The following is a 24,820-nucleotide window of genomic DNA, read 5'->3' as shown; positions in this document are numbered from 1 at the left end:
AGTAAAGAATTACCTAGGTAAACTTGGGGAGAAAGAAATGAGCATTTAGGGAAGAATAATTTATGCCAATGACCTGAGGCAGAAAAGAATGTGGCACATTCCAGGAATTAAAAGAAAACCAAGTGTCCTGTGGGATCATCAGCCCTTAGCTCATGTGGAACCAGAGGTCATTTCTGACCAACAGGATATGGCAAAGAGGACATGATGTATGTGGGTACGTGTGCAGGATCATGTGACATACGATGTCAGAAGACTCTTTCCCTTACTGGCTTTGGGAAAAGTGTTAGCATACTGGGACAGTCTACGTTTGAAAAATAAAGGTGGTTCTATGCTGTGGATGTTCCAGTCAGCTTTTTTGCTGCTGTGACAAAATGACCAGATCAGCACAACTATAAAAGAGGAATTTGAGGGCTCACAGTTTCAGAGGTCTTAGTCCATAGAAGGCCAGCTCCATTCCTCCGAGCTCTAGGTGAGGAGGAGGGGGTGGTGAAGGAAAGCAGCTTACATCATCACAGTAATCCGAAAGCAGAGAGGGAGACTCTACACTCCAGACACAAAATATTACCCCATAACCTCTCCCCCATGAAACACTTCCTCCAGCCACACCCCTCCTGCCTCCAGTTACCACTCAGTTAATCCCACCAGGGATTAATTGACTGATTTGGTTAAGACTCTCACAAACCAATAATTTCTCCTCTGAACCTTCTTGCGTTGTCTCACATGTGAGTGTTTGGGGGACGCTTTACATCCACATCATAACAGATGTGGTTTGTCCCCATAGGTTCCTGTGCCGGAGGTTTGTAGTGTGGCAGGGTTGAGGTGATGTGTCCTTTAAGTGGTGGGGCCTAGTGAATGGTCATTACTGGGTCCTCCTCTAACTCTGGCTTCCTTCCTAATAAGTTCAAATAATTTCATTGTGAAAAACTTGTGAATCTTAGTTTAATGGTTCTGGTACAAAGCTTTAAAGTCAGGCGTGAAACATGAATAGTATTGGTACAAGAAGGACTATACCTTGACCCAGCTATCCCACTCCTTGGCCTATACCCAAAGGACTTAAAATCAGCATACTACAGAGATACAGCCACATCAATGTTCATAGCTGCTCAATTCACAATAGCCAGACTGTGGAACCAACCTAGATTCCCTTCAATTGATGAGTGGATAAAGAAACTGCGGTATATATATACAATGGAATATTACTCAGCCATAAAGAATGATAAAATTATGGCATTTGCAGGCAAATGGATGAAATTGGAGAATATCATGCTAAGTGAGATAAGCCAATCTCAAAAAGCCAAAGGACGAATGATATCGCTAATAAGTGGAGGATGACACATAATGTGGGGGAGGGAAGGGTTAGTGTTAGGGTTAGAGTTAGGGTTAGGGAGGGGGGCAAGTATGGAGGAAGGAAGTACTGTATAGAGGGTATAGAGGGGTGGGAGGGGTGGGGGGAAGGGAAAAAATAACAGAATGAATCAAACAACATTACTCTATGTAAATTTATGATTACACAAATGGTATGCCTTTACGCCATGTACAAACAGAGAAACAACATGTATCCCATTTGTTTACAATAAAAAAAAAAAAAAGGACTATACCAGTGTATCCAGAATGTGGGAATAGAAGAAGAAAAAGATCATTTTCTGAAAGTGAAAACAGAAAACAATATAATCACAACACAAAAAACTAAAGAAACAGTTTATAAATTTGTTGGCAGTCTGTAAAAATAAAACAAAATACTTAAATAAAAATTTTAATTTTAATTTTAAAAAAAGATGTTTCCAAGTTGTAATTTACTTTTCTTTAGTTGCTTTAAACCCTTGGTTTTCTTTCTACCATGTCTGTAAGAGGCCAACTTCAGTTTTGAATTCTTAACACAATCTTTAGTAAAGAGTGAATCAAAATAAATCACAGAAAGCTCCCCCCCAAAAACAATTTGTCAGTAGAGTTGGAAAATGACCTATACTTGTATCAAGACACATGGTTCAAATGTCCGTAAAATGAAAGAATGCTCCCTCTCCAACTGCATTTTGTAACTTGTACCATTGATATGGTATCTGTGAAATTTGTCAGTGTTTATCTGATGCTGTCCACGAGGAGGCTACTCTAATTCTAGAAGACTAATAGCAATAATGTTGACAGAAATTTCCCTAGGGTAAAGGAAGATAATTTCCCAGACCTGAATGGCTTAACCAAGATATCTTTTAAGGACATCTAACACTCTATGTCAAGAACCTGCCAAGAAAATTAGTGATATGCAAACTGGTTTTCAGAGGAAAACTGCTGTATAGATAACAGAATCTCATTGTCAAGTCTGGTTTATTTCATATTGCAATTTATTAAATTTTCCCACAAAAAGACCAATTAGTGGATTGCCAGTTTAGTTAGTGTTTCTCAGTCTTCTACAGCCTGATTGTTTTTGAGCAGCTGACTAGAATTTCTTCTGGATCTACTAAGCTAAGCATTAGCTCAAAGACCATGAAGATGCTCTGAGGTCTTTTTTTTTTTTTTTCCTCAAATTGGTGCATTTTAACTACACAAAATAGTGGGATTTATTGTAATGCATTAATTCATGTACATAACCTAATTTGGTTAATTTCATTGCTCAGTACCTCCTTTCTCTGTCCACTTTTCCCCTCCTCTGCACTACTGCTCTTTCTTTCATTTTCATAAAAATCCCTTTCCCCCCTATTTCTCTGTAGCTTCAACATATGAGAAGAAACATATCACTTTTGGCTTTCTGAGTCTGGCTTATTGCACTAACATGATGTTCTCCAATTCTGTCCACTTACCTGCAAATGATGTTTCATTCTTCTTTATTGCTGCATAATATGCCACATTTCTTTATCCATTCATCCATTGATGGGCACCTGGACTCATTCCATATCTTGGTTATTGTGATTGTGCTGCTATAAATATGGGTATGCAAGTGTCAATATAGTATGCAGACTTATAGTTCCTCAAGATACATAATGAGGAATGGTGTAGCTGGGTCATATGAGCTTTCCATTCCTGGCCTTTGAGGAAATTCCATACTGATCTCCATAGTGGTGTACTAATTTCTAATCCCACCAACAGTGTGTAAGTGTTCCTTTTCCCCCACATCCTGGTCAGCATTTATTATTTGTATCCTTGATGATTGCCATTCTAATTAGAGATGAAATCTCAGTATAGTTTTGATTTGTGTTTCCCTGTTTGCTAAGGATATTGAACACTTTACCATATATTTGTTGATCATTAATATTTCCTCTTTTGAGAAGTGTCTGCTTGGTTCATATGCACATCTATTAACTCTATTAACTTATTTGTGTGAACTTCTTTTATGTTCTGAATATTAATCCTCTGTCAGAAGAGTAGCTGGCAAAGATTTTCTCTCATTCTGTTGGCTCTCTCTTCACATTCTTAATTGTTTTCTTTGCTGTGTAGAAACTTTTTGATTTGATGTCATTCTATTTATTACTTCTTGGTTTTATTTCCTGAGCTTTAAGAGTCTGATTAAGAAAATATATTCCTGCGTCCATGTGTTGGAATGTGTTTTCTTCCAGTATCTGCAAAGTTTTTGGCCTAATTCCTAAGTTTCTGATGCACTTCAAGTTGACTTTTTTGCAGGGTAAGAGATAGGGATCTAGGTTCATTCTTCTACATACAATGTTCAATTTTCCAAGCCCCATTTGTTTGAAAAGCTGTCTTTTCCTTAAAAAATAAAAATAAATAAAATAAAAGATGTTTGGGCACCTTTATCAAGGACCAGATGACCATATCTGTTACATCTGTTTGGATTTGTCTCTGTGTCTTATATTCATCTTTTTTTCCCCTACCAGTACTGTGCTGGTTTATAACATAGCTCTGTAGTATAATTCGGGATTAGGTATCATGATGCCTCTAGCATTGCTCTTTTTGCTCAGAATCACTTTGGCCATTCTTCCATATGAATATTAAGTCTGCTTTTTCTAATTCTGTGAAGCATCTCATTGGTATTTTGATGGGGATTGCATTGAGTCTGTAGGTTCTTTTGGTGATATGGCCCTTTTAACAATATGAATTCCGCCTATTCATGAATATGGCAGGTCTTTTCATCTCTGGTGTTTTCTTCAGTTTATATCTCTAGCGTTCTAGTTTTCACTGTAGAAGTCTTTGACCTCCTTGGTTAGATTTATTCCTGGGTTGGTTGTCGTTGTCGTTATTGTTGCTTTTTAAGGCTATTTTTAATGAAATTGTTTTCCTAATTTTCAGCAGATTCAGTGTTGGTATATGGAAAATCTATTGATTTGTGTGTGAGTGGATTTTGAGTACTGCTACTTTGTTGAATTTATCAGTTCTACAAGTTTTCTGGTGCAGTTTATTGAATCTGCTCTGTATACAATCTTATTGTCTGCAAACTGAAAATTTGACTTCTTCCTTTCCTACTGCACCCTTTTTAGATCCTTCTCTTGCCTAATTGCTCTAAAATTTTGAGTACTATATTGAATACAAGTGGTAAGAGTGGATATCCACATCTTATTCCTAATTTTAGAGGAAATGCTTTCCATTTTTTCTCATTAATTATGATTTTGTCTTTGGGTTTGTCATATATAACCTTTTTAATATTGAGGTTCAGCTCCCTGTTTTTTACATGAAGAATATAGTCACTTTTTTTGTTTTTACTTCTGTCTTCATTTGGAATAAATATTTATTCTCAAAATGGGAAAATGGCAGTAATAAATACCCAACTCGTTAATATTTATTTACTGTCTGGTCATTTTCCAAATAAATAAAATGTATTTTATTTATTTGCATATACCTAATAAATGGATAACAAAAAAGAAGAAACTTATAGAGACAAAAATTTCCAACATCATTTCATGATCTTCTTTCATGTGAAAAAAAAAATATTCCCAAAAGCTTTATTTGTATAGACTTTGTCCTAAGGCATCCTGTGATTGCAGAAACACAGAATTGGGTTAGAGGGGAATAGGAAACCAGCACAGGAAGAAAGGACTTGCGGAAATTGAGATCTACAAAGATTACTAAAAACAAATGGCCAAGAATTTCATAAATGAAACTGAAGAATGGATAGGGGTACAGACTTATTCTGAAGTATGTAAGCATTTGGGACCGGGCATCCATTTAGACATCAATACAGAGAAAGGAGAAATCCAGAGAGTAGTCAGAAATTCAGCAGAGAAGCAGGGAGTCTCAGACCTGCTGGAAGTCTAACTGAAGCCTCCAGATTAAACTGCCCAACATGAATTCTTGATTTGATTTCCTAAATGTTTCCTTCCCTAGTGTCCGCAACTCATTTAGTGGAACCATCTGATAGTTAAAGATATAGACCAAGAATCACCATTAATCCTACTCTTCCCTCACAAAACCCTCATGATTATTCCCCACTCCAATCTCTTGCGCTCTCTCTCCCTCCCTCTCTCTCTCTCTCTCTCTCTCTCTCTCACACACACACACACGTGTACACACACACACACACACACACACACACACACCACTTATTCCTCAACAAGTTCTCTGTACTATGCTTCTAGATATCTCAGATGCACTCATATCCCTCCCTTCACCCTTCTCTCTCTCTCTCTCCATACCTGCTCTCTTACTCTGAGCCACCATCAGCTCTCTCACAGACTACAGTGACCACTTAACTGGATCCTGTGTTTGCACACTGACCCACTATGTTCTATTCTGCACACAGCAGCCATAAATGAGGGGGCAGCTTTAGAGCATCCAGTTTAGGTCAGAGCATCAGAGTCTCAAGAATACAGAAAGAGCATGGATTCCTGAATCATCTTATTATTCCTGCAGGGGAATTGTGGCCATTAATATGTCTAACTGCATCCTAATACATACTTCATGAGAGTTCCTTCAAAGGAGGGAAGCTAATTCTTGGGTATTATATGTACGTTTTCCCTACAACATGATTTGACCCTAGAAGGCAAAGATTGTATTGCATCATTCCTTATAGATCCAACAAGATCTGGAGCACAGTAGGTATGCTTGTCAACTTTCCCTTACTATAACAAAGTACCTGATATAATAAACTTAAAAAGATGAAAGATTTGTTTTGGCTCACAGTTTCAGAGGTTTTCGTCCATGGTCAGTTAGCTCATGGCTTTGGACTATGGTGAGGCAGAATATCTTGGTAAGAGGGCATGGTAGAGAAAGACTATACCTTATGACCAGAAGTAAAAGAGAGGAAGAGACTGGGGTCCCACTGTCCCCTTGGGTATGCTCCAGCTGTTCCACATGGCTCCCACAAAGCTCTACCTCTTAAAGGTTCTACCAACTCTCAATAGTACCATAGGCTGGGGACCCATTCTTTAACACATGGGCCTTTGGGGATCACTTATCCAAACCACAGCAGTAAATTAAGTGTTAATGGAAATGAATAAAGGCCTTTCTGAGAATGCAGCCATCCCTTTGAGCCCAACCTAAGCCTGACTTTCCTCTTCATCAATGGTAATTGTGAATATTTTATTCAATCAATTACTGTCCTTACATTTTAATTCCAAATCTCTAGACAAAATGTGTTTCTTTGCTGTGTTTATATACCAGCTAGACAGCACTGCATGAAATTAAGTGTCCAATAAATGCTTTCAGATGATAGTGATGACAATTTATTTTCAAAATACTCACATTAATTTTTAAAAGTCTAAACCCAATACACTAAAAAGTCTCTAGATTGTACCTAAGAACTATTATTGACAATCTGAGTACCAATGCTCTGTTAGAATCAGTATAATAATATCATGAGCACAGTAATGTAAGGTTATAAAGAAATGAGATTAGTTCAATAAGCATATATGAGAATAAGTCATTGTGTGTTTACTCCTTAGAGGTACTAACAATCACTCCGGAAAAAAGTACAAACACTTACTAGCCCATACACAATTTTTGGATCTTGCAGAGGGAGTAAATATGGCCTTTTGTTTGCTTTAAAGTAGCAAAAATTGTTTGGGGTAGGAATAGGAGGGAGGGAAGGAATGAAATATTCATCTACATCTTCTGCCTAGGTTGATTCTAGGATATCAGGAAGACCATTGGCGTTTTATTAGCGTTAAGACAGCTTTGGGCTATTGGAAAAAACCATTACAAAATCTCTGTGAATGATGGAGTTACTGGAATGGTGAGATTATTATTCCCTAACAAAAGAAACAGAGTATGCCAAATCCAAGTGCAGGTTCCTCCATGTAGACAATTCACTCTGAGACAGCCGGGCTCCTAGTTGGCAGTGATAGGTGATCATTGTGGTTGCCTTTCCTGTCGCCCTTTCTCCTTGCTGGAGGAGCTGACCTCCCCTTGTGGACACCAAATGTGCCAGCATTCTCACTTTCTCAGTCTCTTTTGCAGCTAAAGTGTGGGCATGCCATCAACTCTGGACAGAAGGACCAAGGAAAGTCTGTCACGATCTTCTTGGAAGAGTTTTCCCATCTAATAAAAGGAGAGATATGTGTACAAAATAAAACCCCATTTTCCCTTCCACTTCTGTGTTTTTATCTGAGGGCACTATATTTGGAGCAGTGGCAGGCAACTTGCAACCCCACAGGTTTGAATCTTCACAATACATTAAAGATAATGCGGAGGAGTGAGGACTTTTGATATTTTTCAATTACTCAACTCACCCTAGAAAAGCCTACTTAAGACTTTCTTTTGTGGATGAAATTAAACCCCTATTTCTTAAGCTCCCCCTTTTTCCTTTCAAATTATTAAAAAATTTTTTGCTTTTTTTCCATATTTTCATTGGTGCATTATAATTGTGCATAATGATGGGATTTGTTATTACATAGTCATACATGCACACAATATAATGATATAATTTGGCCAATATATGCCACTTTTAATTAGGCTACATTGTTACTTGCAACCAAAAGCATCCTGAGAAAAGTGAAGAGAGTTTTTTTTTTTTTTTTTTTAAATTAAAACAGAATGGGGGCTGGGGAGATAGCTCAGTCAGTAGAGTGCTTGCCTTGTAAGCACAAGGCCCTGGGTTCGATCCCCAGGACCCCCCAAAAAAAAAAAAAATCTGAGGAAAGATCTTATAAGTGTCTGAATGAGAAAAGCTTGTCAGGGGGCTCACACAGGTGAAAAACCCACAAATACCTGAGTCTGGAAAAGCCTTGCTAGTAGCTTCTATTTTATCAGGCTCAAAGAACCCATTCTGCAGAGAAGCTTGCCTCATTAAGAAGTCTAATTGTTAATTGTGGGTGAGAATCTGTGTATATATAGTACTTGTAAGAACTGGTCTCAAACTCAATCGACCCATGTGGTAGAACTTTAAGCGAAGTCAGTATGGAAATCATTTTTTAGATACCCAGAAGCTTGTTCTAGGAAGAGCTGGGGCAGGTCATAATAGACCTGATGGGTAACTCAGGTAAAGATACTTTTCTTTTATCTGAACCACTTAATGATTGCTTTATTTTCACTTTTTAAAATTCAGAAATCCAATAAAGGAAAGGACTGTTAAAAAAAAAAAAAAAAAAAAAAAACAGAATGGGGACTGGGAAGATAGTTCAGTCGGTAGAGTGCTTGCCTTGTAAGTACAAGGCCCTGGGTTCGATCCCCAGCACCCAAAAAAAAAAAAAAAAAAAAAAAACCAGAATAATGCCATTCAAATACAAGATAAGGTCTCAGAAAGCTGTCCTAAGTATTTTAGATGAGAGAACTATGGAAGCCAGAATATTTTTGAAAGGTGTGCTAAAAGTTAAAATTACCATTGGGCCAAGAGCCTTACCTAGCACTACAAGTGACAAAGCATGAAGTCACCAAAGGAGCACAGCTATAGGACATGTGACTGCAGAGGATGCCCAGAAGGCTAGAAAAGGCCACCATGCATCAGAGCAAAGAGCAGTGAGAATGGCCCCAAGAGTACCCGAAGTGTTGAAATTGGTCTGTTAAAGACCTTGGGAAGGTAGGAGCTGGGATAATTTGGAAGAAGAGAAGACTCTAAGCCCTAAACCATTTTGTTTGTTTCAGTATTTTGATTAGCCCCAAAAGTTGCTATGACCTGGAGAAAAAAAAAAAAAATCTAGAATGATGATTTATTATGTGAGTGTCTAAAGTATCATAGGTGTGATTCAGTAGAACAATACGTTTTAAAACCTTGATAAGGACCATGGACTTTAATTATATTAGAGTTCTGTAGTTTCTGTTTGGTTTGGTTTTGGTTTTGGTTTTTCAGACCTAGGACTTTGCACCTGCTAGGAAGCACTGTACCACTTATCTTCACTTCAGTTCAATTTTATTGGATTATTTTAACTAAATAGTATGTACAGACATGCTGCCCAGTTTTCAAAGTAGTGGCCATTTTCATTCTTATTGAGTTTGGATGAATCTGAAGACCAGGTCAAATGAAGTATCTGAGTGGAACCTAGTCCATGTATTCAGACTATAATCCTGAATTTCAGATCAGGTCACAAGGTTCCCTCTTTGCAGGAGGAAACCTTACCATCCTATGAAAACTAAAGAAAAGTTCTTTCAGACTGATAGTGGGCCCCCAGGACAGTATGATTGACACCCTGGATAAAGATGGGATACACAAGGTTCCCAAGCTTCTGACTAACAAGTGCCACAGTGAATAGCAAACTCACCATTAGCAAAGAGCTACCTGATGAGCTAGACCTGGAACTCTTCCTTGGGTGTGTAGGGAATCTTCCTCTGGGACCTAGTGCAAAGCTCTGTGGCAGAAGGAATAGTGAATTAATAGTTCCAGCCTTCATTTGGAGAAAACACTCTCACCCTGGTTTCTGACGGGTAGAGGAGAGATAGTCTCTAGAAGAAGCAAAGACAAGCCAGGCACGGTGGCACACACCTGTAACCCCAGCAGCTCCGGAGACTGAGTTAGGAGGATCTATGGTTCAAAGTTACCTCAGCAACGGTAAGGTACTAGGAAACTTCGTGAGACCCTGTCTCTAAATAAAATGCAATATAGGGCTGGGGCTGGGGCTCGGTGGTTGAATACCCCTGAGTTCAATCCCTGGTACCAAAAAAAAAAAAAAAAAAAAAAAAACAGCAGCAAAGACTACAAACTTTTCTTCTTTTCATTTACGCTACTAGCCAATATCTGTGAAATACAACCATTGGTTCTGCCAGCTTATATGGCCAAAGTAGGTAAAATGAGAAAAGAAAATAGAGATTGGAGGCAGAAGCCCCTTTTTCTGGAAAAGGAAAGAGAAGTCGTGATGACCGAAAGGAAGGGACCAAGTTCTACAATAGAACTTTGCATGCGGGCAACAACACAATCTACCACAGGGCCACCCTGCTTTCACTGGTGATGAAAGTTGTTTGGCTTTGATTTCTAAGATGCAAGAGATTAAAAAATGTTTATATGTCAAGGAGATATCAGCCCAAAGGGAGGGTTTGAAGGTTCAGAGAAGAAGAGAATGACAGATGCGAGGGATCTAAAGAGACTGGTGGGATGAGAAAACCCGGGACACAAGGAAAGACATCTCTTTCCGAGGTTGGCAAAGAAAGCATGTGTGGAGGCCTGTACCTATCAGGATTAACCAGGGCACACTGTGGTAACAACTCTGAAATCTCCATGGCTTTCAATAAGAAAGATTTATTTCTCACTCACACCACATGTCCCATGCCCCTTGGTTCTGTGCTGTTTTGCATTTCACAATTTAGAGGACTATATCAGCCCCTATCTGAATACTGCAGTCTATGAGAGAAGGAAAAAGGAGAAAGGCAAACCATGTACCCACTCTTAATATTGCTCTTGGAAAGCAATGTACATCATCTCAGACCGCATTTTGTGGCTAAAGCAACTCACATGACCATGTCATGAGTTCAGCAGATCAGGAAGTTAAGGTGGGGCTGTGCACACATGTGAACAGTACAATAGCACTCTGAATAGGGGCAAACAACACAACCCACAGAGGACCATCCTGCCTTTTTGTTTTTTTTTTGTTTTTTTTTTTGTGGTGCTGGGGATCGAACCCAGGGCCTTGTGCTTGCAAGATAAGCACTCTACCAACTGAGCTATCTCCCCAGCCCAAAAACCAACACAAGGGAGGGAGGGCGGGCTTTTGGCTTATTGGGGCCGGGGATTCAAACCCAGGTCCGTGCACACGCTCAGCAAGGGCTCTCCAGGATCAGCTATTCGCACACTGCCCCATCCTGCTTTTGATGGCGATGAATGCTCCTGTATTCATTCAATAAACATTTACTAAGCCCCTACTTACGAGCCTGCCACTACACTTTCTTCTAAGACTAAACTTCCACATAAGTCAGACCTCTGCTCTCGCAGATATTATGGTTTACAGAGTTCCTATCTGCCAGCTTTGGTTTTTCTTACTGGCATACATGTCCTTCTGTGGATGGCTGACTCGTGGCTGAGTGGTGTTCCCCAGCAGTACACAGTAGCTCCGATATGCTAAGAGCTAAGAAAAGGTGAGGAACTTAGGACTAGAGGGCTAGGAGACAAGAGACCAGAGCTGATTTGGGCAATATGGAGGAGTAGGGTCCAGGCAAGGTCATAAGGAAGTCAAGTCATATGAGAAAATGCTGGGCCCGACCACAAAGGTCTTGAGGGTTAAGGTTAGGAGAACTGGGAGGAGAGTAAGCGAAACAGAAAGGCAGGATGTACAGATCAGGGAATGTACTGCTGCCCTTTTAAGCTTTACAGGTGGAGCAGCTCTTAGTCTAGAAGAATGGAGGGTGTGGAAACTGGGTGAAGTCTGACTGAACTTTATCCAAATTTTAATTGTTCCTCAGAAGTTGTACTTGGAAACAAGGGTTCTATCCACATGCAGTTTTATATTGATCTCACAATCATTGCTAACTTACTGGAGATAATGAATTACCTCTGTTGTTCCGTCTACTCCCACTCCAGATCCCAGTCATTTCATAGCTACTTTGAGAAAGAACCAAGGATAGGACATTTCTTCTTAAAGTCCTCAGAGCTTCTTTGTACAGCACTGTGTGTGCTAAGTGTTTATACATACCTTCTGAATAGAATCATATTGGGATTGATTCTTTTTCCTGCTTTCTACTCACTAGCAGGAATATTCAGATTCTTTGTCATTGGAGTTTTATAAACATTCAGCAACTTTAAGAACATCTTTCTCTGAACAGGACAAAATGGTGTTCATACCCAATCATTCAAAGCAAGGTGGAAACAATCAGATGTGGAAAAGGAAACATAAGTAAACAGGATGGGAGAAAATTTTTAAATCATTTCAGAAGAAAGGTCTTTTTAGTTCAATTTTATTGAAGTAGAATTTATATACAATTCACCAATTTTAAGTATAGAATTCAATGAATGTTGACAAATGTACTCCATATCATTTCCATTGCCCCATAAATTCCCCTAATACCCCTTTTTGGGTCAATCTTCCTCCCTCAGTCTGAGCTCCTCTTTGGGTCTGCTTTCTTTCACAATAGATTCATCTTTTCTCAAATTTCCTATCAGTGAAATCATACAGCATGTTGTCGTTCATGTTCAGTTTCTTTTAGGAAAACCAGTCATACGTGAAGTATTTGAAAACAATTTATAGGCTAAGGAAAGGAAAGGAAAATAGTAAGGTTCACCAGTCAGTGTCCACCTACTTTGGTTTCAGGCGAAATAAAAATGTCCAAGAAAAATCATTTTGTGTTGCCTACATTTTTCTGAAATTCAGCAAAAATACATAAACATTAAAACTAAAAATGTATACCTAGGTGCCATTGAATACTTATTTAATATACTCGCACTGATTAGCATACCTCGTTTTGAGAAAACACTGAATTAAAAGATCCTGACATCTTTTTATAGTTCTAACAGTCATTGTTTCAGTCTTTGATTTGGGTTAAACAAGAGGCCATCTGCAAAATTTGTAAGTGATGATGGCAACCAAATCCCCACATATAACATCACAACATGCACATTTACTTACTTTTAAAGATGAATTTAAACCTTTTATTTTTGCTTTCTGACCTTATTTTCCATGTTATTTGATTGGAATTGAAAAAAATTAGTTTAGATATACTGGAAAACAAAAATACAACTAATAGAGATGGGAAAATTGAGACTTGTCATGTAGCATACATAGGATAGGAAGATATCCTGCAGGATATGAGATTTGCTGAAGAGTTTAACATCAGATTGCTGATCACCTCAGCACTGCCCAGAAAATAGTGGGTGAGGAGAGTACAGCATAGCTAGATGTCGAACACTCCATAAAAAGGTACAAAACCACTTTGCAATAGAAAGCCTGTGGAAAATCTATACATCTGTACCAATTTTTATTGTCTGTGGATTATTGTTACTCTACACCTTTTGTACTTTTAAACTAAGACTCAGTAGTTTTCTGTATCTCTGTGGTTGTAGAAGTCTCAGCAGACTGAGTCATTTTAGAGTGCTATGCTGAAAAATAATTAGATCTATGAAGATAACCTGTGTCTTTCTGTAGACAAGGCCTTTTCCTAGGAAATTAGAGCTCTAGGAGGTCCCGAGAGGACCTTGGAAGTTTGAGTAAGAAAAAGAACTAAGTTTAATTTTTAATAGCTTATCTTTTACATCTGTCTTTGTGACAACTGTTGCTAAATGGTATTTCTAGAGGTAAGTAAAAAGGGAGATAGATAGGACCACTGTCAGGGGTTGCAAGTGGGTGAATTCCACACCTACCTGAGTCTTTGGTTTTGGTTTGGTGTTTTGTTATTGTTTCGTTTTTACTGAAGTGAAATTAGATTGGAATATCTAAGACAACTTTGAAATACCAAAGTGCACCACAGGCTGTCTAGTAGGGTGTGTAGAAAACAGGATTGTAGCAGTTAATACCCACTTCAGTCAAATGTAAGTCTCAGGTCTTTCACAGCACTCTGGAGATTAGAAACAAGGAATTGGTAGACCAATTTGCTGTGCTTGATTGGCTGTTTGGTAAAAATGGTAGAAAAATCCAGAGTTTTGAATTATATGGGGAGGGGCATTTGACTCTATACATTAGTTATTACTAATGTTATTATTAGTTATTATTAGTGATGTGGTGACCAGAGAGAAACAGATTCTCAGATCTTTTACATGCCACCAAAGATACTAAATACTAGTGTTATGGTTTGGACATGAGGTCTCTCCCAAAAGCACTGTGTTAATACAGGAATGTTTGGAGGTGAAATGATTAGATTTTGAGAACTGTAACCAGCAGTCCATCCTAGTTTGAATGGACTGGGTGGTAACTGTAGGCAGAAGGGATGTGGCTGGAGGAGGGAAGTCACTGGGGTGTGCCCTGGAAGAGTTCATCTTCCCTGTGGTCCCTTCTCCTCCCTCCTGTGTACTTCCTGGCTGCCGTGAATGGAGCAGTTCTCCTCCACCACTGCCCTTCTGCCATGATGTTCAGTCTCACCTTGAGCCCAGAGCAATGGATGTGGCTGACCATGAATCAAACCTCTCCAACCATGAGCCAAAATAAGCTTTCCCTCCTTTAAGTCGTTCTGGTCAGGTATTTGGTCACAGCAACATAAAGTTGATTAACACAACTGATCTTAAATTGCCTTTCAGGAGAGGTCATTTCAAAATGAAATCCTGGCTTCATATTTGGTGATAAGTTTTCAGTTCTAAACCCTGATTAATTCAAAATTGTTATGGTGCAACCATGTAGCTACCTAAGAATGTGCCTAATTCTATCTTCGGCAAATGTGATTTTCTATTGGTAATATGACTTCTGTGTTGCTCAGCTTTCTGTTGCTGTAGCAATACCTGATATAATCAACTCTGGAGGAAAGGTTTATTTTGATCTATGGTTACAGAGATTTCAGTCAATGGTCGCTTTGGGCCAACAGGACCAATAGTTTATCATGGCAGAAGTATATGGTAGAGGCAGCAGCTCACTTCAGGAGGCCAGAAAACAGAGTGGAGAGAGGTCAGAATCCCAAAAGCCCTTTCAAGGGCACTCCCCAGTGACCTAACTTCCTCCAAGGAGGTCCCACATCTTAAATGTTCCACTTCCCAATAACACCACAGGTTGGTGACCAAGTCTTTAGCATACCGGTCTTTGGGAGACATTTAAGATCCACTTAACAACTTTATTGCCATGTTTTCCTCTAGAGATTGCTATGGGGATTGAGATCAACATACTTGTGTAGACCTTATTCCTGCATTTAACAAGTTATGTCAGCACACATGCAAGGTTAACCTTTTTTTGCTTGTACTGATATTTGTCTTTTCCATTTTCAAACTGCAAATTCAACTCAAAGATTACAAGATCAAATTTGTGTTTTTAGAAAGAAGTGCTACCATAAACAAAGACCACTTTGTAATCAGAATCCTATTTTTTTCTGCATAGAACAATGCTCAGTTGTAGATACTTGGATTCCAGAAAACTCAACAAATAAGAATTTGTCCTGTAAGTAAAGTAGGTTATGTAAATTTTAAGTGAATGAAGAAAAAAAACACCAAATTAAGAGGGGCAAAAGGATCTTTTTCTTTCTTTGAACCACTGCTTGAACTATTATAAAAAAATCTCTCCAAATCGTTTTTAACAATTACAATTTTTTAAAATTAACTTTCCCCAGCAGAGAATTTAGATTGTTTTTAACAATAAAGCATTAATAACAAAAAAATTAAATAACTTTCCCCCAGTAAACATGGGGTCAACCAAAATAGTAAGAAAAAAAAACGGGGGGGAACCTCATTTCAAACCTTGTTACTGAAAATAATCGAAATGTATTTGCAGTATTTACTACCTTGGTAAGTGCCTGAGGATATCTTCCAATTCTATCTTTGCCCTATATTCTACCTACCTAAATAAATAAAGGCAAGAATATGTATTGACTTCAAGACAGTCTGGACCTAAAGTCTTTGAAGAAGTATCTATCACCCATGCTCCTAGTTTCCCTGAGCTGAATGTTCCATTCAAAAGTTCCACCATCCCCTTCCCCAGGGAGAAAAAAGGGGGAGGGGCTTCTATTGATTTTTATTAAGCTGTTTTTCTTTGCTTAAAGGCTATAAACCTAAATCGTTGAATGTTTTTAATGAGCATGTAAAGGGACTCAATATGCCAAAATGCGACTACGAAAGAGAAGTGAGTGGATGGTCTCATGGTATTTGGGTGAAGTCATCAGACGTCATTTCACTTATTTGGGGGGGTCGCCGACTCGTTTTCCAGGATTTACCAAGTATAAGGGTAATAAAGTCAGTTTCGCACCCTGTCAAAGCCGTGGCCGGTGGCCTTTTACTTCCTGGCAATATTTGATTCAATTAGGTCACGTCCCTTCAAAATCTGTGAGGGCTGAATTCCTCCTCCGCCTTACGAAATGGGCTCTTTTCTCCAGGAAAGTCAAAGCATCCTTCACAGGATCAAAGACCTCAGTCATGGACGAGTCGACGAAAGTGGAGTCCACGCGTCAAATTAAAGGGGGCCCTCAGACCTCCTTCCTCACCGCAGCTCCTCGGATTTTAAACAGAGAGCTAGGAGGATCAGGAGGGATGGGGTCAAGGGCTCCATCCTTGATCCAAGAGGGAGACAAAAGTAACTGAGCGCGTGCGGAGACCCGGCGGGAGCAGTGGCAGGGCGCCCCCCAGACTTCAGGAGAACCGGCCAGGACTGGGTAGCAAGGCAGGAAGGTCCCACGCCGCGCGGGCCGACGGGCTCCCTGCAGGAGGAGCCAGCCTGGGAACGCCCCACAGGCCCCGCCCCTTCGCGCTGGCCGAGAAATGAAAACGAGGCGAGCGCTCAGGTCACGCGCCGCGGCGGCAGACCGCTCGGGCTTCCCGGGCCGGGCGTCTAGGAGGAAGAGCGCGTGCCTCACGTCCTCCCCGCCGCCCCGCCCCCTGCACCCTGCGCACGCGCGGCAGCGCCCCACCCCTCGTCCCCGCTGGGGTGGGCGGGGCGGGGAGTCGAGAGGGGAGGTCGCTGGACCTCGCCGACCCTAGCGTGCTAGCCGCCGTCGCCCCCGCCCCCGTCGCGTCACGACTCCCGGCCCGCCCTTCCCTGGCCCCTCCCCAAGCTCGGTTCCCCCCCTTTCCCTCCTCCTCAGACCGAGTGGTGACTTAAGCAACGGAGCGCGGTGAAGCCCATTTTTCTCCTTCCTCGCAACCGCGCCGGGGAGCTCGCGGCGCGCTCCCCCTCTGCTCCGGCCCGAGATGAATGCTGCCGCAGAAGCCGAGTTCAACATCCTCCTGGCCACAGACTCCTACAAGGTAGAGTTCGGGGCGGGGGCAGGGGAGGACTGGGGGCACGTCAAAGACGAGCGCTAGGCTGCGGCGGCCGGGTCTGGGGGCGCAGCGCGAGGCGGCCCCGCGGGAAAGCTCGGCGGCGGCGGCAGCGGCAGCGGGATGGGGCAGGTGGAGCTGGCGCCGCAGTGGAGTAGAGGTGGGTGGAGGAGGGATGGAGGGATGGACGGCTGGAGGCGGGGCCTGGGGCTGTGCGGTGGGGGGGGCGCGGCCGGGGTCTGGGCTCCCGGCTTCGGGGCTCCCAAGGAGCGCGCCGGCGTGCCGGAGCCCACAGCCGCCCCTGGAGCGGGCCTCTTGGCCCCGGGCTGGGTTGGCCTGGGCGAGGGCTCGCCGGAGGACCCGACCAGTTAGGTAACGGCCCCTGGAGCACGGCGGTGGAGGGAGGAGCGGGCTTTTCCCCGCCGAGCCGGATCCCGCGCTCTCGCCCTGTGCTGTGCAGGTAAGTCCTTTTCCAGAGTAAGAGGTGGGAGAGGTCCTGCTAGGGCAGCTGGAGCAGCCGTGTTCCCCACCCTTTGGCTCCGGTGCGGGAGACACGTTTGGGTCCGGTAGCCTTGCTGGATTCTCCCCATCCCACTCCACTGGGCTGCGTTTCAAACTCCTTTGCACCTAGTGATCGCTCACGCTCCTGATCCCTTGTGGCAGAAGCCAGTGTGCTCTTGCACCTTTGAGGTCACTACGATTTCTGTAAAAAGGAAAGTGAAAACACGAGGAGATTCTAGAGGAACTGGAGTTTTAACACTGGAGAACTTGTGGAGAGGGAAATGACACAACATTGCTTTGGTATGCCTATTGGACACTTGCATGTGTAACTGTCTCATTAATTTTTTTTTAATTTGAAAACGACTAGGGAAAAATCTAGCAAATACTCCTTCTCTTAGTTTCCAAATTATATCAAATACATTGGACTATACTTTGACCAGCTTTTGTTAGCCAAGACACCTAAAAGATGAGATGTCAGACCAGAAAACCCACTTTTACAAAATAAATTTTAGTTTTAAATTTTAGTATGTACTTTTTAACCTGGGGGTTGGAATGTAGTGATAAAACATTATACTTTCGTGTTTTTGTTTTCTTTTTGTTTTTAACACCTCAATATTCTGAGAGTATTTTAGAGAATTCCATTTTACTTCAGTTCTGTTTTGTCCATTTCTCTGCAGTTGCCTTAAGATTATGTTAATAGTACTTAGATACGTTTTCATTTAAATAGAGCTAAGATTCAACATGGTAATCTTTCAAATGAAATTTTAAAGTGAAAGTATACACTTGTAAGATCATTGTAATATCCAGTATGGTCCTTCACTTGACCCTAAAACCTTCTTGAGTTCTCTTAGTTCAAATGTAATGTTTTTAGTATCCTGAGTAATGATTTCAGAGTGGTCTCATTCATGGTTCTGTAGAATAATTATTGTCTTAACTAAATCTTTAAAATAATTTTCAGATTTTTTTGTTACATTTTGGCTTATGCAGTGATTGAATTGTAAATGAGAAATGTACATGGAAGCTAAGTCTATCCTAAAAACAAAAGGGAGTGCTGTTCCTCTAGGCATTATACATGAAGAATGTAAAACTGGTTTAACATCAGTTTTCTGGGATGCATTCAATTAGAATAATGAATTACCTTAAAGCTTTCTAATCTTTTGCCAAGTCATACTTATCTACACTATTAGAATTTACACTCATTAAATAAATTTCAATCCTGCCTATTTTCAAGTCAGGTTGCTATATCTTTTCCCATCTTATATGAAGTCTTTCCAGAAGACTTTCTTCTTAGTATTAACTTTCATTCCCCACCCCACCCCCCAAAAAAAAATCCCTCAAGAGAATCAGATTGATTTGTTTTATATCAGGAAGTTCTAGCTGTACACTAAAATAGATAGTGTGTTCCACAGTAACAATTAGTCTTTAAGTTTCATTTTCCTTACATTTTTAGTGGTCCTTGTAGCCTGTTTTCTGTTTTTTGCTTTTTACCTTAGGTAAAGAAGAAACAAAAATAATAATGAGGTTAAAAGTAATAAAACTTTTAGTTGGAAATTATATAAGAATGTTACATGTCCATATCCGTTTCTTATAAACTGTTGGCCAATTAAAGTAGGGAATTAAGTAGCTAAATGTGTTGACAAAGACAGCAAAATATGTTGATTTTCTTCTAGTTTCTTTTCTGGTTTATCCCCACTCCTGGTAATTGTTTGTAAAAAAAACTATAGCAGAAAATAGCTTTAACATTTCTGAACATTTTTCCTATAGCAAATTAATGGAATAGTTGGTCAATTGTACTGTAGTTGGAAAAGACAGATAGTACACAAAACTAATCCTTAGGCATTGTACACTTTAAATCACATCTCACAATGGTTATAAAATGTGCTATCCAGTGTAGCTTGCTTCTCAGAAGACCATGTATAAGCTGTTTATCTAGAACTGAGCACATTTTCAATTATTCCTTTATTAAATGCTGGAAATTTAGAGAATTTTCAGGAGTTGAATAAACAAACATTCAGGAAGATTTTACTTCCTCTAATGACTGAATTAACAAACCTTAGAAGTTTGAGCTTTTTTGAGGAAAAGATTTGGAGACAGATGAGAATTATCATACAGGCAAATTAGTTCTGCCTGGAACTTAAGCTTCCCACTGTCTTCCGCTCAGATGTACCTGTTTTTCATAGTTGCCTCTGTCTCGCTGTTTCTGAACTGATACTAAGCATTGGCATAGCAGCACCCATGACAGCCTGAGCTTCATGTGGAAGGGGCACCTGCTTCAGTTTGAAAACTATCTGTGCATTCTTATGATGGATTCTTAAAGATATTTGTGTTATTTGCATATATTTCAGTTTTCCCAGTAAGTTTTATAAGGGAAAATTGGGCAACAAAAATGATACAAATAAGGATTTACTTTATAGTAAATAAATCGGTTAGTAAATAATTTACGAAAGTACAAGAAGCTGGTGTCCTCCATTATGAACTGATGAAATTTGATTTGAAGGAGTGGCACAGGAGGTACAATTGGTTAGAAATTTTGCATCAGGGTTAAGAAAAGCAATATAATGATCATATGTAGACGTCTTTGGAATTTCATTCTTTCCCTCAAATAATATAACCCCCAAATCCTTAAACCATACTTATGGTTAGTGCTTCAGAGCTGAAGAGCAATGAATTATTTTCAGGGGCTACAGACAGATTTCCAGAACTTGAGAAATCATAAATAGTACTGAAAAGAAGAATCATTTATGACTTTTGCTGTTTCAAGCATGTTAGTCTTTTGTTTGTTTTGCTTTTTATTTATTTTTTGGAGCAAATTAACGGAAGATTGTCAGTTGAGACAGGGTCTCACTAAGTTGCTGCAGTTGACCTCACACTTGTGATCTTCCTCTCTCAGCCTCCCTGAGTCTCTGGGATTACAGATGTGAGCCACTGTGCCTGGCAAGCACATTAGGTTTGGAGAGACACAATGTAGGGCTGGTACATTCTCTTCTGATACCTTTAGATGTTGTATAGGTAACGTAACTTGTTCTGTGACCTTAGATATGTCACCTCTTCTGCTTTTGTATATATAACTTTTTTAAAAAATGTTGGTTCTTTGTTATAACTTCTCAAAAATACAAGAATAATTGAACCACAGGTTAGTAGTAGTTGACTTTGATCTTATGATCCTGTTGTGGGAAGAAAGATCTTGGAATGACATCTTATAGAAAGATAACCTCGTGAGACATCTAGAGAAACATCTAGAAAAATTACACCTTTCGGAAAGATTGTATGCAACTTAAATATGCCTCATAATTTTTTTCAACTGTCATACTTGGAGCATGGATATTTACCCTTGAGAAAACCATTTTTTAATTTAATTGCTTGGCCAGCACTTCCTAGTGGAAAAACTGCCACTTATTATAAATACAGGGCTAGAACCTTTTAATTCTAGACATTGAAATAAGATCAGTTATTTTTACCAAGTATAGTAAATTTTAGAAGCTTAACGTTTATTAGGTAAATCAGTCACATAACTGTGAAATTAAGTTCTGTTAAAAAGCTACATCTTCCTGTGTGCCTGCATTTACCATACGTGTATTATATAAGCAGCACTCTATTACCTACAGGAGGACCATGTCAGTTTAGGAGATTTTGTTAATGGTAAGGTCAGATGAGGATATTATTAGATATCTTCTGTTTTGTCTATATAGTGAAGAATGTTATGTTTATTGTAGAACCTTCTCTAATGATAGAAGTTAAAGCAGTACTAAAAAGTTAACACACTTTAAGGGCTTCCTTTTTGTCTTTCTGAATAAACTTCTTGTTAGGATTACTCAGTATATAAAACTGAGCTCTCAATTTCCCCACCCATTCCTCCAGTCTTGTCTTCCCTGACTCAGTAAATGGCACCATTATTAACCTAGTTGCTTAAGCCAAAAATCTAAAAAAATCTTTAATTCTTCCCTACCTTTATTTTTCATATCCAACCCCTCAGCCTAGTTCTTTTTCCTTCAAAAATACTGGTTCACTTCTTTCATCTTGTCTAGTATTGGGCAGTAGTCTCTTAACTCCTGTTTTCACTCTGAGCATCCTGTAATCCATTGTGTGTGTACCACCAAGCTGATTGATCCTTTTAAAATGTGAATCACAGACTGGTGATGTAATTCAGTGTTAGAGCATGTACGTGGCATGGGCAAGGCCCTGGGTTCAATCCCCAACATCAAAAAGTTAAATAAAATGTGAACCAGATCATATTCACCCCAGCTTAATATAAAATCAAAACTCCTTATGGTAGCCTCTTTAGCCTATGATCTTATCTCTATCTCTGCCTACCTCTGATCTTACTATACTCTAAGAACCCAGCACACCAGCCTTCCTTTTGTTCTGTCCCTTATACCAAAGCATTTTCTGTCTTGTTACTTAGGCCTTGCTCCTGTCACCTCAGAGAAGACTTATCAAGTCCCCCGGCTCATCATTCTTTTTACTTTCTCAAAACCTCTATCTTGATCTGAAATTATTCTCTTTGTATATTATTTTTCTCTTCCCCCAGTTAAACCTTCATTAGCCCTGTGACAATTGAGACCATGTCTATTTCACTTCCCAATCCTCTGCATCTGAAACATACTAATGGCTGATACATAGTAGGTACAGGGTATATATTTGTGAATGTATTAACTGTTCATAACAATTTCTTGATTTATGTCATATCATCCCATTTTCTGGTGACAATTAAGTGTCTAGCTTAGCAGAAAATAAAATGAAGAGGTTAGTAAATTAGCAAAACTAGAGGTGCCATCTACTAATTTTATTCTTTGAATATTTACCAAAAAACTGCTTAAAAAAATTTTTTTCCCTTAAAACAATGTGTATATACCATATAAATACATCTAAATATGCTCTTTAGTCTTAAGGACTTTAGAGGTGTTAGCAGATGGTTAATAGTAAATAATGCTTCAGTTTGTGACTTTGCCTAAACAGTTTAAATTCTTTACATTCTCTGAAACAGTTCTCCTAAGTTTCTTTAAGGTTTTAGAACATACTGCATTTCTAATTAAGCAGCCTAGAAACTAATTTTGTACTTTAAATGATAATTTGTTTTCATACTTAAGCAAAGGTGGGATTTTAAAACCTAAGTTAAGACTTTAAAATTATAAACATAATTATTGTCCAGAACTGTATTTGTCTGATGGAACATTTTTAGTATAATTTTAGATCCTGACAGAGTTAGTTTAAAGATATTTTCATTGAATTTTTGACTGCTCGATCTTCTCAAAAGAGGCAAATAATTAGCCTTGTAATGCTTTTAAATCCATGATAAGATGCACTGTTAAGTATCTGAACAATAAAGAAGGTCAAACTATTAAGAAATCACACTTGTGGATCTGACTTTTATAAACTTGCACTATATCATCCAGACCTTGCTTTCAAATTTGACTTTATCATGGGTGACTTTTCTTCTGTCTCACTACTTACCTCCACTAAAAGAGTTGGAGTTATTAGATTGTAAGCTGTACATTTCATTTTTACATACACCTTGGGTATATTTTTAGATAGAGGTTTTTCTGATCAGTAGTTTAAGTAGTTGAAGTAATGTCCTTGCAGTATTTATTTCTAAAATGTCACTCATATTTATCTCATTTCAGAATTTGATTTAATTGCTGTGGTTTCTGTATTAACTCTCTCACTTAACTACTTAAACTGACAGTGATAACATTCCCTGGGTTCTGACCTTAAAAAGCCCAAACATACATGTTTAAGTTTTGCTGAGACCCAGATATCTCTCACTATATAGGTATCTCTTATAGCTAGCAAGACAGGGTTCTAAGTCTCCTGCAGAACCTAAGCTCTCAGATCACATATTATTATAAAGATTTGGCCCAAGATTACCTGTGTGCAACAGAAAGGAAGCTGTAAGTAGACTACACTGGAGAGGAAACAGAGGATTGCCATTCCGAAAGTGGCCATGGACATGGATTCATTTTGGAATGCTTATGCCAAGCTATCTACAAGATAGAGCCAAGATTTACTGAGATTGAGATCATGCAACCACATAAAACGTTGGCCTTCCTAAACTTGGGACCAGAGCTAAATAAGAAAAATGGTTTCTATTTACAGTGGTCATCTGTGAAACTTGGTCCACAGAAATTTATTCCACCATTGCCAGGATTCACCCTATACCGTAAACTTTAAAGCTTTATTATTCATATTCTTTCAACCAAGCAAAAACATGTTATTCTTCCACTTATTTGCTTTTTATTAGTTACATGTTTTAATGTGGTAAAAACTGAAACAAACTTAAATTATGACACTTTTTATTTTCTTTAAACAAAAACAGATAAATTTTCAATGTGGCACTTACCCAAGTTCTTAGAAATTTGTGCTGAGATCTCTTCATATTTTTAAACTCATGAAGATTTGATGTTACATTGTATAGGAATTTATTTTTCAATTTAGTAATTGAAGATAAAGATTACAAAGCAGGATTTTATGTATTTATTTATTTATTGCTGCTGCTTTCATACAGGTTTTCATAGTGTTGCTGTGAAACCTGGATGGGATCATCCTCAGTACCTCATTATGTATCAATGAAGAGGTGGTCATAAGAAGTCACTGACTTAACAACATACCACATTTAGATAGTAGCAGTACAGATTGAGCATTCCTAATCTGGAAATCCAAAATGCTCCAAAATCTACAACTTCTGAATATGAACATGACATCACAAAGAAAAAATGCCACACCTGACCTCATGTGACAGGTTGCACTCAAAACATGGGTGTGCAGTATAAGGTATATATGAAATACAAATGAATTTTGTGTTAAGATTTTGTTTCTGTCTACAGGATCTCATAATTATATATAAATATTCAAAAATACTAAATCCGAAGTACCTCTGGTCCCAGGTGCTTCAAATAAGAAATACAAATACATTATCTGTCCAAATCTGCTAAGTTTCAGTTCATTCTTTTGTATTGATGGTTTGCTCCCCCGGCAGCTGCTTCTGTTTTCTGATTAAACAGCTGGCTGTTCCCCAGAACAACTGAAATCCTTTTCCAACTTAGAAGCCTTGTACCTACTTGAATTCAGACTCATTGTTTATAAAATTTAGTGGTCTATTTGGGTTTTGATTTTAAGATACTGAACTATTAAAATTATCTTAACATACTTATTTTAATTCTATATGGCCAGGAAAAGAAGCTGATCAAGAGCAAGTACGGAGTCGTTTCT

At 39.2% G+C, this 24,820-nt stretch overlaps 2 protein-coding genes across 4 annotated transcripts in view; one reads left to right on the top strand and one right to left on the bottom strand.

Moving 5' to 3' along the window:
* The window catches only part of LOC306667408 (cadherin-related family member 3-like), a 637,878-nt gene that overhangs the window by 311,822 nt on the left and 301,236 nt on the right, over positions 1-24,820 (bottom strand). The gene's annotated exons all lie outside the window — the stretch shown is intronic.
* Positions 16,907-24,820, top strand: part of NAMPT (nicotinamide phosphoribosyltransferase) — a 34,812-nt gene continuing 26,898 nt past the window's right edge. The window contains exon 1 of one of the 2 annotated variants that reach the window (XM_079150026.1): positions 16,907-17,101. In XM_079150026.1, coding sequence (XP_079006152.1) covers positions 17,045-17,101 — 57 coding nt within the window. In that variant the 5' untranslated portion in view covers positions 16,907-17,044. The remainder of the gene's footprint in view (positions 17,102-24,820) is intronic. The other variant, XM_079150027.1, reaches the window with a different exon arrangement.

The sequence above is a fragment of the Sciurus vulgaris genome, assembly GCF_902686455.1.
Source record: "Sciurus vulgaris genome assembly, chromosome: 8".
Classification (NCBI taxonomy): Eukaryota; Metazoa; Chordata; class Mammalia; order Rodentia; family Sciuridae; genus Sciurus; species Sciurus vulgaris.
Note: the sequence above shows the minus strand (reverse complement) of the source record. Positions and strands in the feature narration are given on the sequence as shown.